The sequence below is a fragment of the Lepisma saccharinum genome, chromosome 17 (assembly GCF_977018435.1).
Source record: "Lepisma saccharinum chromosome 17, izLepSacc3.1, whole genome shotgun sequence".
In the NCBI taxonomy this organism is placed as follows: Eukaryota; Metazoa; Arthropoda; class Insecta; order Zygentoma; family Lepismatidae; genus Lepisma; species Lepisma saccharinum.
Window position 1 is genome coordinate 61,971,064 of NC_139245.1, and position 16,649 is coordinate 61,987,712.

Genomic DNA, 16,649 nt, shown 5'->3' on the forward strand with positions numbered 1-16,649 from the left:
TACTCCTTATTCCAAACCTCCTCCCTTTTTCTTTATACATTTTGAAATTTTGTGCGTTTACTCACTAAATATAATCACAGTATAAAAAGTATAAAAACTTACGTGAATGAGTATAATAGTCATAAAACTCCTTGAAGACGACGTTTCGTGAAGCTATGCTTCGCTTCTTCAGGTATTTCTTTTCAGTATATAAAATACTTCATCATAAATGTAAAAGTAAATCCAGGATTAGGTAAAAAAAAAGGGTATTGGGATGTGGAATTTAAAATTACATGAAGTTTAAAATGCTATGTAGGCTAAGAGATATTCTAAAAGAATGGTGTACCCATTTTCCCATACAGAAATAATATTTATTAGCCTACATGGCATTTTTAACTTCATGTAATTTTAAATTGCACATCCCAATACCCTTTTTTACCTAATCCTGGATTTACTTTTACATTTATGACGAAGTATTTTATATACTGAAAAGAAATACCTGAAGAAGCAAACATCGCCTGCAAGGAGTTTTACGACTATTATACTCACTCACGTACGTTTTTATACATTTTATACTGTGATTCCCTTTTTCTTTCTCTTCCAGATCTCCCCTGCCACTTTTCTTCCTTCTGTTTATGTCCAGTCTATCCACCTTCTCATAGCCATTCTTTTCCAGCTGTTTCCATTGGCTATTTATTTTGCCTTTTTTTCACATTCTTTCGTGAATGTTTTCTTGATTCTGTCCTCCATAGTCTTTATAAAATTTATTTTTTTCACCTCACTTCTTATTGGCAGAATATCCCTGGTGCACACTTCTTCTGATGCCAAGCAGATCCAATTTCTTGTCCTCTCTTCCTTTTCATCAATATATCTAGGTAGCTTATCTTGTCGTCTTCTTCTATTTTGAGTTCCAATAATATCCCTCTTTCTTCATCTTGTATTTCTTTGGCAAATATGTTGAGCTGCCTCTTCGTTCCTTCCATATGCCAAAACAATCATTAACATATCTGCAAAACAGAATTATTTTTTCACCTCCTCTTTCTACCACTTTCTTTTCCCATTCATTCATAACCAATTCAGCCAATGTTGGGCATAGGTTAGAACCTATATTCAGTCCTTCACTCATTAACATTGTTTTATCCTCTATTATACTGTAACCATTATTCCAAATGGTTTCCATCACCATCACTACCCTTTCACTATTCCATCCTCCTATAATTTATTGTTCCATTATCTTTTTAACACTGTCCAAAGGTTGTCCCCTCTTGATGCTCAGGAACATACTTTTCACATATAAGCTAAACATTGTCATCTTCATCTCATTCAACTTAAGAGGGAGGTGGAGTTTGGCGAAGGTCGCCGTGGAAAGCGCTTAAATTTAACATGGGCTTTTTTGCATTTTGTTGAATATAACGTTTTAGGACAAAAATTTGCCGGAAAACACGCAGTAGATGTGAACTTACTTTATGGAACTTTGAGTACATGACACATTTATGCAATTTCAGTTCGATAAATGTGCACAAATTCCATTATTTTTTTTCAATTTCCCATAAGGAAATACGTAAATAAGCACAGAATGGTTATACGATTTGTGGGTAGCACCAACGGAAATGGCCATTATGATGCATACTAACGTAATGCTCAATCCTTTTACGACTAAGCTAGGGAGGGCTTTTACTTTAAAAATCACTTGCACAGCCCAAAATGATTGTTTAAAAATGTCATGTATGATCGACGGCGAAAGATACGGCTGCTTGAGCCGAATTTCATTCATCATAGTTCCCCACATGGCCACTAGATGCCTCTGTTGCAAAATTGTCCCAGGCTGACGGTGAGGGCTAGTACGCACGGGTGTTTGAATCCTCTGCACAGCTGGGTTCCGTCCCCTCGTCAGAAGGTCCAGTAGCTGTCACAGCTTGATTTATTGCCTCTTTCCCAGGCAAGAAACCAAGAAAGCAGGAAGGCCATGAACTTATGTTTGATTATAGAGAAGCAGAGCATATTTACCGTGAATTGGAACCAGTGACACAGTAACTTTATCTCGACCCCTACCGCGAAGGACGTATTTAGGGGGTCCAGTTGTCCCAACCTCCCCCCGAAAGACTTACCAAGTACAAAAAATTAAATAATGAGATCATAAAACTTCAATTAAGTAATGAAAATAAGGTTGTTGTTTAATCGCAAATTGTTTATTTCCGCAAAAATATTGGAAATCAATACGACTTTGAATGACAGTACCAAAGAAGATTTATGCAACAATTATTACTACTTATAATAACATGCAAAATATTACCAGGAATTTTACTTTCGTCAGCTGTATCTAACATAATTTTTTTCATACTGAATAAATATTATATTCTTTATCTATTTGACATTAATTTCCTTGCCAGGGCAGTTTTTTTTTTTTACAAATTTTGCTGACCTTAACTACACGTAAGCTAGATAATGAATACGTGATGTTATACTGTATCACTGTTGTTATACCGCCTTCTTACGTATTCATCTTATAAAAATATATTAATTAATTTAAAATAATTATATTTATTTTAATTTAACATTATTAATATTATTTTGAGACATTACGTTAGGACGCCGTTCCGAAATATATATCTAGATACGTGCCTCGTGTTCGATTTGAATAAAATGTAGAAAAGGAGGGGAGGGTGGTAGCGCTTCTTCTTTTTACATTTCGATAGTTTTACCTCACATGTAGTACTTTGTGAGTCAACGGTGCAGATAGGAAATATGTGTACACACACACACACACACACACACATATAATTGATGATTCGCAAAGGCACTTCGTTAAATTCTCATGCTTGTTCCGCTCACAAATCATATCCTCTCCAAATTACAATAGCCTACTATTGTTGTTGCTTACATATATGTGTGTGTGTGTGTGGTTCCTAGAACTTCACTACTTCCAATCATAAACTTATGTGACTCTTACCAAACATTTGTTTTTGGAGTGGAAGGATCATGAAAAGATCTACTGTTTCTTTGCAAATCTTCAATTAATGTAAAATTTAGTATAAAAACATAATTTTGGCAGACTTGCTAACTTCAGATTTAAAGACAAATTATTAATTTGAATTCTTCATTAACAATAACAAAAGCGACATAAAATGTAGAAGGACAAGATTCTTGGCTTGGTAGAGAATTACATTAGAGATGTACAGGTTAGGATAGGGGAGGGAGAATTCCCTGTCTTCTTCCTATTCAGCGCGAACCCTGCCTCCTACATTCTACATGTCCATTCAAAATGTCTTCTTAGTTTCATATATATATTTTGCCTCCCCTATAGCGTAATGGTAAAGATGGGCCTCAAAATGTCAAAAGGTCCCGAGTTTGGTACCTGGTGGACGCCCAATAGTTCAATCCCACTATAAATGTAGGTTTAGTCCCGATTAGCCTATCTATACATAAAGTAGACTTACAGAAACTCAAACTCAAGATACTTAAACGACCGGCATAGGGTTGACAGTGCTTGATGCTGTGAGAGAACCCCCTTTGCCAAATCAAAATTAGGAAACAAAACTCATCTTCAGGTGTTCCCCACTTTTTCGCCATTAGATGCTGTTCTGCATCGTGACCTTACGGTGTAAGGCGTCATGCTTTGGGCTCCAGCTATGGGACGCGTGTAGGTTCGAGTCTCGTGGATGAGCATGACAACTTTTCTCCTGATATTTCGGCCAGTCAAACTCGTGGCCCGCGGGCCGCATGTGGGCCCCAGCATCCGTTAATGCAGCCCGCCTTGGCCCCACTTAACACTTCATGCTTGAAATTATCTATACATTTGTAGTTATCTGGTTTTCTGTTTTCTCGTGATACAAGACCAGACTCATCCAAACTTTAACACATTGACCAATTTTCCCTACACAGGTATACATTCCATTATAGAGTAGGTGTTGTGTCAACTAAGCAAGCTGATTGACAGGTTACTTCTGAAGTACGAAAATATCTTGCCAGCTGGGGGAGGGCAGCGTGAATACTTTCTCTGTCTCCTATGAGTCTGTTTCTTGATTTTCAAGGATTTACCTGGAAGAAAAGCCAGTTTCTGTAAAAGTTTCAGAGAACCATATCGCTGCCCAAACTTCGTGGGAGTAAGAAAAGCACTATAGAAGAGGAATGCAGATTTTTCAAGTGAAATGCTTACTTTTGTTGTGAAGTGAATACTGAAAAGCGTAGAAATTTTGTACCCTGATAAAGTAAATTCATTCAGAAATATTTCTTTATCATGAAATAAATTTGCCATAATCTGTGGCGGAGTGGTTAGCACAACCCGTTGCGACACCAGAGGTTGCGGGTTCGAATCCTGGCTTGAGCATGGGTTTTCTTTGTATGTGTCCCTTCATCAATTTCATCATATCATTACTCATCCTCATTGTCGCCATTAGCCAAACGTGGCAGAAAAGCAACGCTAATAAAAAATCAGAAATACAGTTGAGGAGAGGATTTATTACTTAGTCAACGAACAATTGAAAGCGAAAATTGTTCGTGTTGTTGCCTTTTCGCTCACAATATGCGAAATTACGGACGTCTGTGAGCTAGCTCGGTTAGCTCCCTTCACTCGTGGATGCGATGCGTGCAGGTTCGAGTCTCTTAGGGGAAACCTATCAATTTTTCTCCTGAGATTTCGGCCTGTGTATAGGACCGGTTGCCACCCACCATCGTGAGGAGATTGGGAAGCTATGAATGAGTCATGGAAACCTACAACAAAGATTAGGGGTTCGTCGTGTTGACCGCACATAACTGGTTGGACTGGAAGTGAGGCCGGCAGTCGGTAGTTGGGCTCTGGCCCTCAGGGGCTGTAGCACCATGGGTTTACTTACGTATATTGGCGTAGCCAAGTGTGGGTCCACAGAGGCTCGGCCTCTCCTCGAAATTCTGTCACTTTATTTTGACCAATTCACTGGGATTTTTTTAAGAGTACTTTGTAACACGTATAATGCTGATCTTGAAGATCATAGAATAATTAGTTGGACTGAAATTTCACTTGGGAAGCATTCAATTAACATTGGGAAAAATCACAAAGGGGAGAGCAACTAATGTGATGCAGGAACTGGTCATATGTTTCCACAGGGGATTCCCGTCACCACTGAGAGTTTGTCCCCACCCTTGGCCGATTAGCCGGCCCCGTGGCGGAGTTTTTATCTCATTTCGCTACGACGCCAGTGGTCCCGGGTTCGAATCCGGTCTGGGCATACGTGTCCTTCAAGAGCGTCTCTTCATCGATTACATCATATCATCATTAGCCAAGAGTGGCAGAAAGGCGAAGTAAAATAAACAAAATCAATCAATCTTGGCCGATTAAAGCTGCTGTGAACTCCAACGATGAGAACTGTGCAAAGGGACTTAATTCAGATCATAACAAAGAAAACTACTTCATCAAAGTGTAAGTTCAATATTATACTATTGTTTCCTGACATCTTTGTTACTACTGTACATTTTGGTACATTGTTTTGTCCGTCTTTCTCCTTTTCAGTTTTTCCATATGTTATTACGCATGTCCACGTTTCCCCTCTTTAATTTCCAGGTAGTTTCGCTCCTGCCCATCTCTAATAAGGACTCGATTCGTTAATAGTTGAAATAATAATTGTTACTAATTCTTGCCTTATTATTATCATTATTATTATATATTGATTTTGTATAAAAAAACGCCCCCTTAAAAAAAATACTTTCTTTCAACTGATATTCTCTACCTCCTTCTTTACTCTCAATCGATAAAATTCCAACCTCAACAAGAAAATTCAACATAATTATAGTAGCCACTGTAATCAACCAAATTTATTCAATCAAAACTTCAGTGATGAAGGTTCTGTCTCTGGAGCCTGCCACTCGTCTCGTCCCATGCAAGGGTCAGCCAGCAAGCAGTGAAATGCGAATTGCTTTGCCAGTGGAGAAATTTTAGCCTCCGAAACCAGAATTAAAAGAAACAGGTGGGTGTCCTTTTCCTAGAAACCTCACTGCGGGAGTCACGTGGAGGGGAGGGGGTGGTGAGGGAAGAAGGTTCTCTGGCCTCAGGCTTAGGACAGCCGAAAAGAATTCCTAGTCCTCTGATATGTCGCTAGGTGTCTCTGTATCGCATCGGGCCAGGAAACTACTTTCATGCCAACCTCCAGGCCACTCTTAAGTCCTTTTATGAGATCCACCAATTGTTCACTGTTCTTAACTGCTCTGCTTTCTTGCTGTGTTACTAACATTTCAATAACTTTCCTTACTTTCTTTTCCAAGGGTTCCAAAATATTGTTTCTGCAATCCATTACTGGTCTCAACTTTACCTCCTCTTTGTGTATCTTTGGAAAGCCATTCAATCTTGGTAGTCTTCCTTTCTCCTTTATGCATTTCTTGAATCCTCTCCTCCTACAGTCTTGTATGACCCGTTCCCATATAGTTTGTTCTTCTTCTGTTCCACAAATCTCCTCTTATCCGTTCTCTTTTAGGTCACCATATTCCTCTTGTACCATTCCCTTTCCATCACCACAATTTCTTCAACACACAATGAACTGGAATGGGGGACTGAAGATAAACAAAGAATGGAAGAAGGTGTAAGAAAGAGATGAAATGACAAGAGAGAAGAAGGAAGAAGAATGAAGGAAAAAGAGCGTGTGATAGAGAGTCCAACCACATTAAAGATGACAGAAAATGTTTAGCTAAATCGCCTTTCAGGAGGACAGTTGACAAGGGAAAGCCACCTGCTAGAATGTTCCAGAACAACTTTCTAATTGTCTGGAAGGGATTAATATTTGTGTATATATATCGTCCTGTTTTATACCTTGTTACATTTGTACTTGGTGCAGAGTCTGAAGAAGACCTTGCTAGAAGGTTGAAATGTTACATTTAGTTTGTTTTATAATAAAATAAATTTCTGCCTTGGTCAGCATATTGAGTTTTTCAAACACAATGTGTATGCACTACCCCTTACGCCTGTAGGTGTTAGCGCGTAAGCATTCACATATGTAAACATGGAGAGCTTCTCTTTTCTTTGTAGTACCATTCATCTCTCTACCATACTTTGTCCCAAAATTATGACTGTTTAAAACTGCACCATTATTTTACAGACAGACTGTAAATCCATGTAACACATACACATGAGGTATTACAATATCTTGAAAGTATATTCTGTTATTTCATTCGAAACCTTGTAACAGTATCTGTGGTAAGACTGTGTGTGAATGTGTACAGAACACTTTTGGCAAACAGAAGTTGAATATCAATTAATCAGAGATGCAAAATGAACGTACACTGATGATTTTCACTGAGAATTCTGTATTTTTCAAATTACCTGAGATTTACAGGTTTTCCAAATGTATGGGAACCCTGCCAAATTTTAACTATTTTTTTCCATAAAGAATTTTGGGACAGGTTGTCTTGTAGGAAAACTGATTGTTTACTAGCAATGCAGCAATTGTGAAGTGGATCAGCATAATCACATATAACCATATGTGGTCCAAATATCTCAAAGCCTGTTGACAACAAGATTTCGAGTTTCCTCTTTTGAAAAATGTAGTTTCAAAAAGCCAAGCAGTGGAAACTAGTCAACAACAAAATGCAGATTAAGTTGATTGACAGTTTCTACAAATGCTATGCCATTAACAGAGAACAACAAAGAGACAACTTCACAAGCTTTCTTTTCCTTTGAAAAATGAAGCCCGGAGTGAAAATAAACCTAAATAACCTTCCACGGCTTTTTGGAATCATGTGCTTTAGTATAATAACACATTTTCTTGGATTTTGAAGTAATTTGGAACTAATAGAATTACATGACTATAAAAAAATAAAGCTTTTCACAAAAAGGCTCATTTCCCACTCGAAAAATGAGTCGAATTAATTTTTTTATATATAAATTCGTAAGTCTCCAGTCAGTTTTGTGGCCCATTAATATGTTCTCCAATATGTTTACTTAGTGTTAACCTCAGTTTCGCAATCTGAGTCTCAAGTGTCACACCTGTGATATATTGCCTCCAGTTATGCATATTTAACACAATTTTATGCATTCAGGAACATAAAGGTTGACCTATTGTCTAGTGAAGTCATCGTTTTTATCAGTCTACAAAATGTGTATTGTATAGTACAAAGGGACTTCATGTCATTAGAAATAGGAAGGTATAGTAGGTACTTTTAATTGCAGATCATGATAATGTTTTATAGATATAAGCCCTTAGCCATGTGAATAAAACAAACAAATTGTAAACTAATGTTTAAACATTTACTGATTGGATGTATTGAAGTATAATGTAAACATAAAAAAAGCACATTCATGGAAGCCGGCATGTTACTCAACTTATGTATCATTCACAAATTATATAAATAAATAACATAAACTATATAAGAATGGTAAACTTATGAGTTCACTTCTTTTATGCTTCCTGATCTGAAGATATCCAATTCTTAAGACACCATCATTTTATTTATTTATTTATTATTTGAAGTAGGGTTACACTTAAGCTTACAGTATTTTTACACGGATTATCTTACTATAGAAACAGTAGGTGTAATTAGGTTCTACCCCTTACGCTACATGGTGGATGCCTCCAAAACTAATCCTTCTAGGAAATTAGTATCTATATGATGAAGTATCAATGATGACACCCCCAGAACTAGGGACTTTATGCTTAAGGTGGCATAGTGGCTGTTGATCTTCGAGTGGGCTCGAAAAAACAAGGTAAGTTTTGGTCTGATGAAAGAACCTTTCGATAAGGTGAAAGAACACTCGACTTGTGACACAAATTTCATTAAAATACATTTTTTTTAAAAAAAATCCCATTTTTCAAATTATTCAGTGCACATCAAATACAAACTAGTTCTTACATGTTGAACACACGTGAGCCTTCTCTCCATTATGAATTATTAAATGTTTTCTAGGATTTTCCTTCTGTGCAAATGATTTGTTACATGTTGAAAACACATGAGGCTTCTCTCCAGTATGAATTCTTAAATGCTTTCTAAGATCTTGCATCCGTGCAAATGATTTGTTACATGTTGAACACAAATGGGGCTTCTCTCCAGTATGAATTCTTAAATGATTTCTAAGATCTTCGTTCCGTACAAATGATTTGTTACATGTTGAACACACATGGGGCTTCTCTCCAGTATGAATTCTTAAATGCCTTCTAAGATCTTGCTTCCGTGCAAATGATTTGTTACATGTTGAACACACATGGGGCTTCTCTCCAGTATGAATTCTTAAATGCTTTCTAAGATCTTGCTTCTGTGCAAATGATTTGTTACATGTTGGACAAGTATAGGGTTTGATCTCCAGTATGAATTGTTAAATGATTTCTAAGATGTTCCTTACGTGCAAATGATTTGTTACATGTTGAACACACATAGAGCTTCTCTCCAGTATGAATTCTTAAATGCCTTCCAAGATCTTGCTTCCGTGCAAATGATTTGTTACATGTTGAACACAAATGGGGCTTCTCTCCAGTATGAATTCTTAAATGATTTCTAAGATCTTCGTTCCGTACAAATGATTTGTTACATGTTGAACACACATGGGGCTTCTCTCCAGTATGAATTCTTAAATGCTTTCTAAGATCTTGCTTCTGTGCAAATGATTTGTTACATGTTGAACACAGATGGGACTTCTCTCCAGTATGAATTATTAAATGTTTTCTAAGATATTTCTTCTGTGCAAATGATTTGTTACATGTTGAACACACATGGGGCTTCTCTCCAGTATGAATTCTTAAATGATTTCTGAGATTGTCCTTCCATGTAAATGATTTGTTACATGTTGAACACAAATGGGGCTTCTCTCCAGTATGAATTCTTAAATGTTTTCTAAGATTTTGCTTATGTGCAAATGAATTGTTACATGTTGAACACACATGGGGCTTCTCTCCAGTATGAATTCTAAAATGCATTCTAACATCTACCTTCCGTGCAAATGATTTGTTACATGTTGAACACACAAACGGCTTCTCTCCAGTATGAATTATTAAATGATTTCTGAGATTTTCCTTCCATGTAAATGATTTGTTACATGTTGAACATACATGGGGCTTCTCTCCAGAATGAATTATTAAATGCATTCTAAGATCTCCCTTCCGTGCAAATGATTTGTTACATGTTGAACACACATGGGGCTTCTCTCCAGTATGAATTGTTAAATGATTTCTGAGATTTTCCTTCGTTGAAAATGATTTGTTACATGTTGAACACAGATGGGACTTGTTTCCAGTATGAATTATTAAATGTTTTCTAAGATTTTGCTTCTGTGAAAATGATTTGTTACATGTGGAACACACATGGGGCTTCTCTCCAGTATGAGTTCTTAAATGCATTCTAAGTTCTCCCTTCCGTGCAAATGATTTGTTACATGTTGAACACAGATGGGACTTGTCTCCAGTATGAATTATTAAATGTTTTCTAAGATTTTGCTTCTGTGCAAATGATTTGTTACATGTGGAACACACATGGGACTTCTCTCCAGTATGAATTCTTAAATGCATTCTAAGATCTTCCTTCCGTGCAAATGATTTGTTACATGTTGAACACAGATGGGGCTTCTCTCCAGTATGAATTATTAAATGATATCTAAGGTGTTCCTTCTGTGCAAATGATTTGTTACATGTTGAACACACATGGGGCTTCTCTCCAGTATGAATTCTTAAATGCCTTCCAAGATCTTGCTTCCGTGCAAATGATTTGTTACATGTTGAACACACATGGGGCTTCTCTCCAGTATGAATTGTTAAATGATTTCTGAGATTTTCCTTCCTTGTAAATGATTTGTTACATGTTGAACATTCATGGGGCTTCTCTCCAGAATGAATTATTAAATGTTTTCTAAGAACTTGCTTCTGTGAAAATGATTTGTTACATGTTGAACACACATAAGGCTTCTCCCCAGAATGAATTATTAAATGTCTCCTAAGATATGACTTCCGTGGAAACGCATTATTACACACTAAACATACAAAGGGCTTGTCTCCAGTGTGAGTTCTGGAATGTTTTGGTAGATCATCCTTGCTTGCAACACTATGAGTGTTGCAATGCTTTCTAAATCTTTGTTTCAATGCTAGAGGTTTCATGCAGGTTGAACATAAAAAAGAATTTTCACCACTACGAACTCCTGTATATTCCATGATACATTTTGTCTCCTTAAATGATTCCTTGCACATTGAGCACTCAGAAGATTTTGTTCTAGTATGATCTTGCACGGGAACCACAAGTTCACATTTATCATTAAACAACTTACTTCCATCATTCAAAATGACAAAACCTTCAGAGTTTGAAGATTTTGTAGATTCTCCTTCCCTTGTAGATGCAAGAGTAGTTCCATAATCCTTTGTCACAGAGCAGAAAGTTGTCGCTTGTGTCGAGCTGCAAGAAAGAAATCCTATTTGAAGTGATTTCGGTGTGTAGTTTTGAGTTGTAATGTACATTGTGTCGAAGATGTGAATGTATGTCATTGTATTTGGTACAGTCAATAAATAACTGGATTAATGCCATGAAAAAGCTGCTAAATAAAGTGACAGAGCGATGCAACTTATGGGATATGTATGCCAGGCTGGGGTGCGCCATATGTCTGTGAGATGAGTTCCAGACCGCATTGCTATGTGGCAGCACTAGTAGGAAGGGAGGTTGTGTATGTGCAATTTGCCTTCAAGGTGCAAAGAGTGGAAACAACCCTTGTCCCCGCGACCCAAAAAGAAAAAAAAAAAAAAAAAACAGACAAATCGACTTTGTTTGCAAGGTATTGTTTGTGTTTCTCTTTGATCATCGTGGTCCACTTCTCGGTTGCTTCCTCCGGCAGGGTGAGAAAAGGATGCTGCTCTGTACTCCGACATCTTGCAAAACGAGGTGAGACATGTAATCAGGTGCAAGCAGCATGGCTTCTTGTCATGAGGTGTCATCCTACTGCAAGACAAACATGTCCCCACATTGCTGGACGCACTATGGACAAAATTGCACAAATGGGTTGGGGATGCTTAGATTATCCACTTTACATCATGTGTTTAGCCCACTGAAAAGTGTCCTACTTTTCCTCGGATGCACAACTGCAGGAGGCGATCTACCTGGCCTACATATACCATAAGTTTCATCGCTTTTGTCACTTTATTTTGCTTTTTCACGACATTAATCACGTTATTTATTGACTGTACCATATACAAGTATTTTTATTAAAAAGCACTAGTCATCAATATATACACGAGTAATAACCTAGAAAAAGTTGTACATTATTAAAGACAATTTATGACAGGATATTTCAGAAAATGTGTGCTACTACCTCATATGGTTTTAAAGTTTCTTATACCAATTTCACAATGGAAATTATTGATTAGTAGCTATTACCCAATTATTCGACATTTCAAAATGCTAAGATCATGAAGGACGAAATATTATTTTAAAGTAAAATTACTATTTGTGTAACACTAGGAAAAACTTCAAGTACTGTGGAATAACTTATAGAGTGATTAAATATCCGCACAAACTAAATTTTAAATGACTGTACCAAAAAAACTGTAAGGGAGATTTATGCAAGGTTTTCTGCAAAATGAAGCCTCATTTATTGAGATATTTAACATTATCGGTTTACATCATACAAAAAATTGTATAAATTAATAACATTCATTGATTTTGTTTATTTCACTTTGCTTCCTAATCGCAAATATGAGGATAAGTGATGATATGATGAATGGATGCTCACGAACACCTATGCCCAGGGTTGAATTCAAACCCAGGTGTTTTGGCATTATAGTGTGATGTGCTAACCACACAGTCACTCAGGCCAGCACAAGTTAACAACAAACAGATGCCAGCATTAATATTTTCCATAAATGCAGTTTTCAGTGAGATAACTGTACAATAATTTTTTAAAGGGTCGTAATTAGACAACTGAAGAGATGTTACTGTCATTTGCAACCACCATCAGTCACGACCCATTAGTACAATTCTTCAAGAATATCCACAACGTACAGATCACTCCAAATGACTTGTAGAATCTTGGACATGGAAAGGGTTTCTCTCGATTTTTTTTTTTTTATTATTTAGTTTATTTTACTTCGCGTTTTGTGCCTCTTGGCTAATTTGCGAAGATGGGGATGAGTGATGAAATGATGAAATTGATGAATGGACATTCACAAACAACCAAACCCGACCGGGATTCGAACCCGGGACCCTTGGCGTCGCAGCGCGATGTGCTAACCACTCGGCCACAGGGACGGGCAGGTTTCTCTCGAGTATGATATCCAGGAAGAGAGATCCTCCTGGATAGCCAGATCATTTCCTGTCCTGTATATCCAGAGGAACTCCCATTCCAGATATTTATGGGATATGAGGTATTAAGACAACATGCTAATAAAAAATTGACGTAAACGTCTTGTTACCAGTGGACAGATTCTATGAAAGTGTCAAGTCTCAATTTAGTAATGTTAGGACTCATATTTTGTGATCCAGTATGAACTCAAAACTCGCAAAAATGGCACAAATATTTGCACTATACATAGGCTATTGTTTGACCAAGCAAGTCACCCATGCGCACAAGGCCAGGAGAAAGTTCCTGGAGTTAAGAGACTTTGTCTCACTCACTGTGCATGGTTGTACTGAGGGAATAGTTGCAGTGTGGCATTGGACTTAAGCATGCAAATAATAGTTTATCGTATGTGTAGACAAGGTCTTCAATTTGCATAAATCTAGTCCAAGAATTTTATGTTCAAAGTACGTGTGAAAAATATCAGGATATTTCCAGATTGGGTGCAATTTTATTCCAAAATATATCCTTGCACACAATGAAATAAAAACATCCAGATAATGCCGCAATCACGAGAACCAAAGTAAACATTGATATCAGAAACATGTCCAAAAGTCATGCATACAATATCCAAAACATACCAAACAATGTTCCACAGAATGTTAAAAACACGTCTAAAAATGTCCAAAACACGTCCTTCCTGGATTTCTCCTGAGTCTGCATATGGATGTTCAGAGGATATCGAAATGATATGAATTAGATGTCTTATGGATATTTGTATGCTGCATGGGGAGCAGCATTTGATGGGTTTCGGGTTTGGCGATTATGCATGTTAAGTAAAAGAGAGCAATTTTAAGGCAATATTTTTTTAGCTGGCAACACTAGCAGGCCGAAATTTTGTCAACAGATGCACACAAGATGCATGTAAGTATTGGCCACACATTTATATGTGAAATCATAAATCTTAGGTTAAGGGGAATAAACAATGAGGTTGATAATATAAGATGTAGGGGTCAATCCATATGAAGTCATACAACATAGTTGCTTGACCATTTTTAAAAAAGTTATTTTCTTTGTGGTGTGAGCCTCATGTGTTGACAGTTCAGAACCACTGTTGTTTTATTTTTACTATCACCGATTTGAAGATGGCTGGCATTTTTTTATCATGGCACGCGTCATTTTCTCCATTCGTAAGCATCAGCAGCAACTTTTTTATCTCAGCTCTTGTAAGTTCTACAACAATGAGACAAAATCTGTGATGTTAAGCACATTATAGGCCACAATTATATTTCTGTGCAATGTTCTAAATATTATTCCTTCATAATAAATCTTAAGGCCACACTTTTGTATTTTAATCACTGAAAATGATATTTCTGGACATTTTTTTAGGGGAAAGTAGTTTCTTTGACACTTGAATTTTTGTGCAAGTTCCTGTGTACCAACAGTGTGTGCCAAAATGATTTGAAGCTTGAGACTTTAATCCTTTTTTTTTCTACAGGGTCATAAACATGTACTTTTTTTTAAAAAAAAAATCCAAGTTCAGGGTTAAATATCTCTGGTGGGCAGTTGTTTAAAAATCTGAAATTTGTACACAATACAGTACTCCATGATAAGTAACTTCAGTAAAAATTTGACTTTGAGATTCAATTGGTTTAAGATATATAAAAGTAGTGAAAAATTCAATATTTTGCATTAAATATGGCATGCCTAATTTCATTTCTTATTAACATTTTGTGTTAAAATTCTGCAAACTGTAATTTGAAAATATCAATCAACAACATTACAATCCTGAAATGGGTCTGCAATAAATTATATATACGAGGGCATCCTGAAAAGTAAAGCTTCCTATGTTTTGATTTTCTTTGTTACCTTGTAAACACATTTTGGATTTTGAGCAACCATACATTGCACTTTTAAGACTTTCCCGCTTCTCCATTGAAGGTTTCAAACTTCTATCGCCACGGGGTGCTCAACTATTGCGAGAAAAATGGCAGCATGTGACCATGCAATGTTGGTTAAGCACCTGAAGTAACGTGCAGTTATCGAAATGTGCTACAAATTGACATTCATCCGAGACTGAAGACATTTTATGGAGATGAATGTGTAGATATCAGTACTGCGCGATCTTGGGCTGTTCATGTTCATATAGAAAACCCAAGATGAAGAATTCTCAGCGTTATGTGAGGGAATGGAGTGGAAGGCCGCAAACTGCAACTGATGGAGGTCATCGGAATCTTGTTCATTTTGGGTTTTCTTTATCGTAAGCGAGTTACTAAAGATATATCAGCAAAACTTACTTGTAAATGTTATATGCATCGAGTTCCCAAGTGGATGGTGGCAGGGGCCACCAAAATTAACAGAACATTTACAAGTAAGTTTCGTGGATATATCTTCAGTAACTAACTTACGTCTTATACATAAATCTTCATTTTGCACCAAATTTGGCCTTCTGATACAATGCTACGCTACCCAATTCATCTGTTAATACACACAAACATATATTGTACAGGTTGCTTCAAAATGATGTGAACGCATTTCAACTTCTTATATATTTTTTTTATTTTTTGTCCAAATTGCTTTAAATTTTACATTGATTCCTAAAACTGTCCAAGTTTTTTGGATAAAAATTCGAACACAGTATCTCACAAATGTTCTATGTGAGCCCCCTTTGTTACCCTGCATACATCAATTCTGTAATCCAATTCCACCCAGACCCTTTTCAACATGTCTTCATCAACAGTTTGCACTGCAGCAGTAATGTGCTTTTTCAGTTCGTTGAGATCTGCGGGTAGAGGAGGTTTGTATACAATGTCCTTTAGATGTCCCCATAGAAAAATATTACAGAGGGTTAAATCCGGGGATCTTGGTGGCCAACATAGTAACTGTTGATCATCTTGAGCAGATCGCCCAATCCAGCGGTCTGACAGTCTGTTATTAAGGTAATTTGTAGTACGCATGTATAGGAATGTTTGTCCAGTCACAGTTTCTTCGTGAAAGAAGTATGGACCGTACCCTTTGGTAGATGAAATGGTGCAGAACACATTAGCCTTCGGTGAATCACGCATAATTTCAACGATTTGACGAGGATTCTCAGTCCCCCAGATGCAAACATTTTGCTTGTTCACTCTTCCTGTCACATGGAACATAGCCTCATCACTGAAACAAAGTTTGTCAATAAAATCATAAACACCACTGCATAACTCTAGAAATGACTCACAAACATTTTTGCGGGACCTGTGATCATTAGGTGTTAAATGTTGTAACAACTGCACTCGATACGGATACATCTTTAAATGCCTACACACTACGCGCCAAACAGCTGCTCGAGGCATTGTTAGCTCTTGATTCATTTTCCTTTTGGGGGCTGCGTTGAAAACTAGCTCGAACTCTCTCGACATCTGCCTCAGACGTTGACGGTCTGCCGGACGATTTTCCTTTGCAAATGCATCCCGTTGTCTAGAATTTATCA

At 37.0% G+C, this 16,649-nt stretch overlaps 1 protein-coding gene across 2 annotated transcripts in view; it reads right to left on the reverse strand.

Annotated features, from left to right (window-relative positions):
• Nucleotides 1-16,649, reverse strand: part of LOC146001323 (uncharacterized) — a 202,289-nt gene that overhangs the window by 153,960 nt on the left and 31,680 nt on the right. Inside the window, exon 3 of one of the 2 annotated variants that reach the window (XM_083138635.1) lies at nucleotides 8,517-11,310. The exons of the other annotated variant lie outside the window; for it this stretch is intronic. Within the exon in view, the coding sequence (XP_082994761.1) occupies nucleotides 9,207-11,310 (2,104 nt within the window). The 3' untranslated portion in view covers nucleotides 8,517-9,206. Of the gene's footprint in view, nucleotides 1-8,516; nucleotides 11,311-16,649 lie in introns of those variants that run through there. 2 annotated transcript variants of the gene reach the window in all.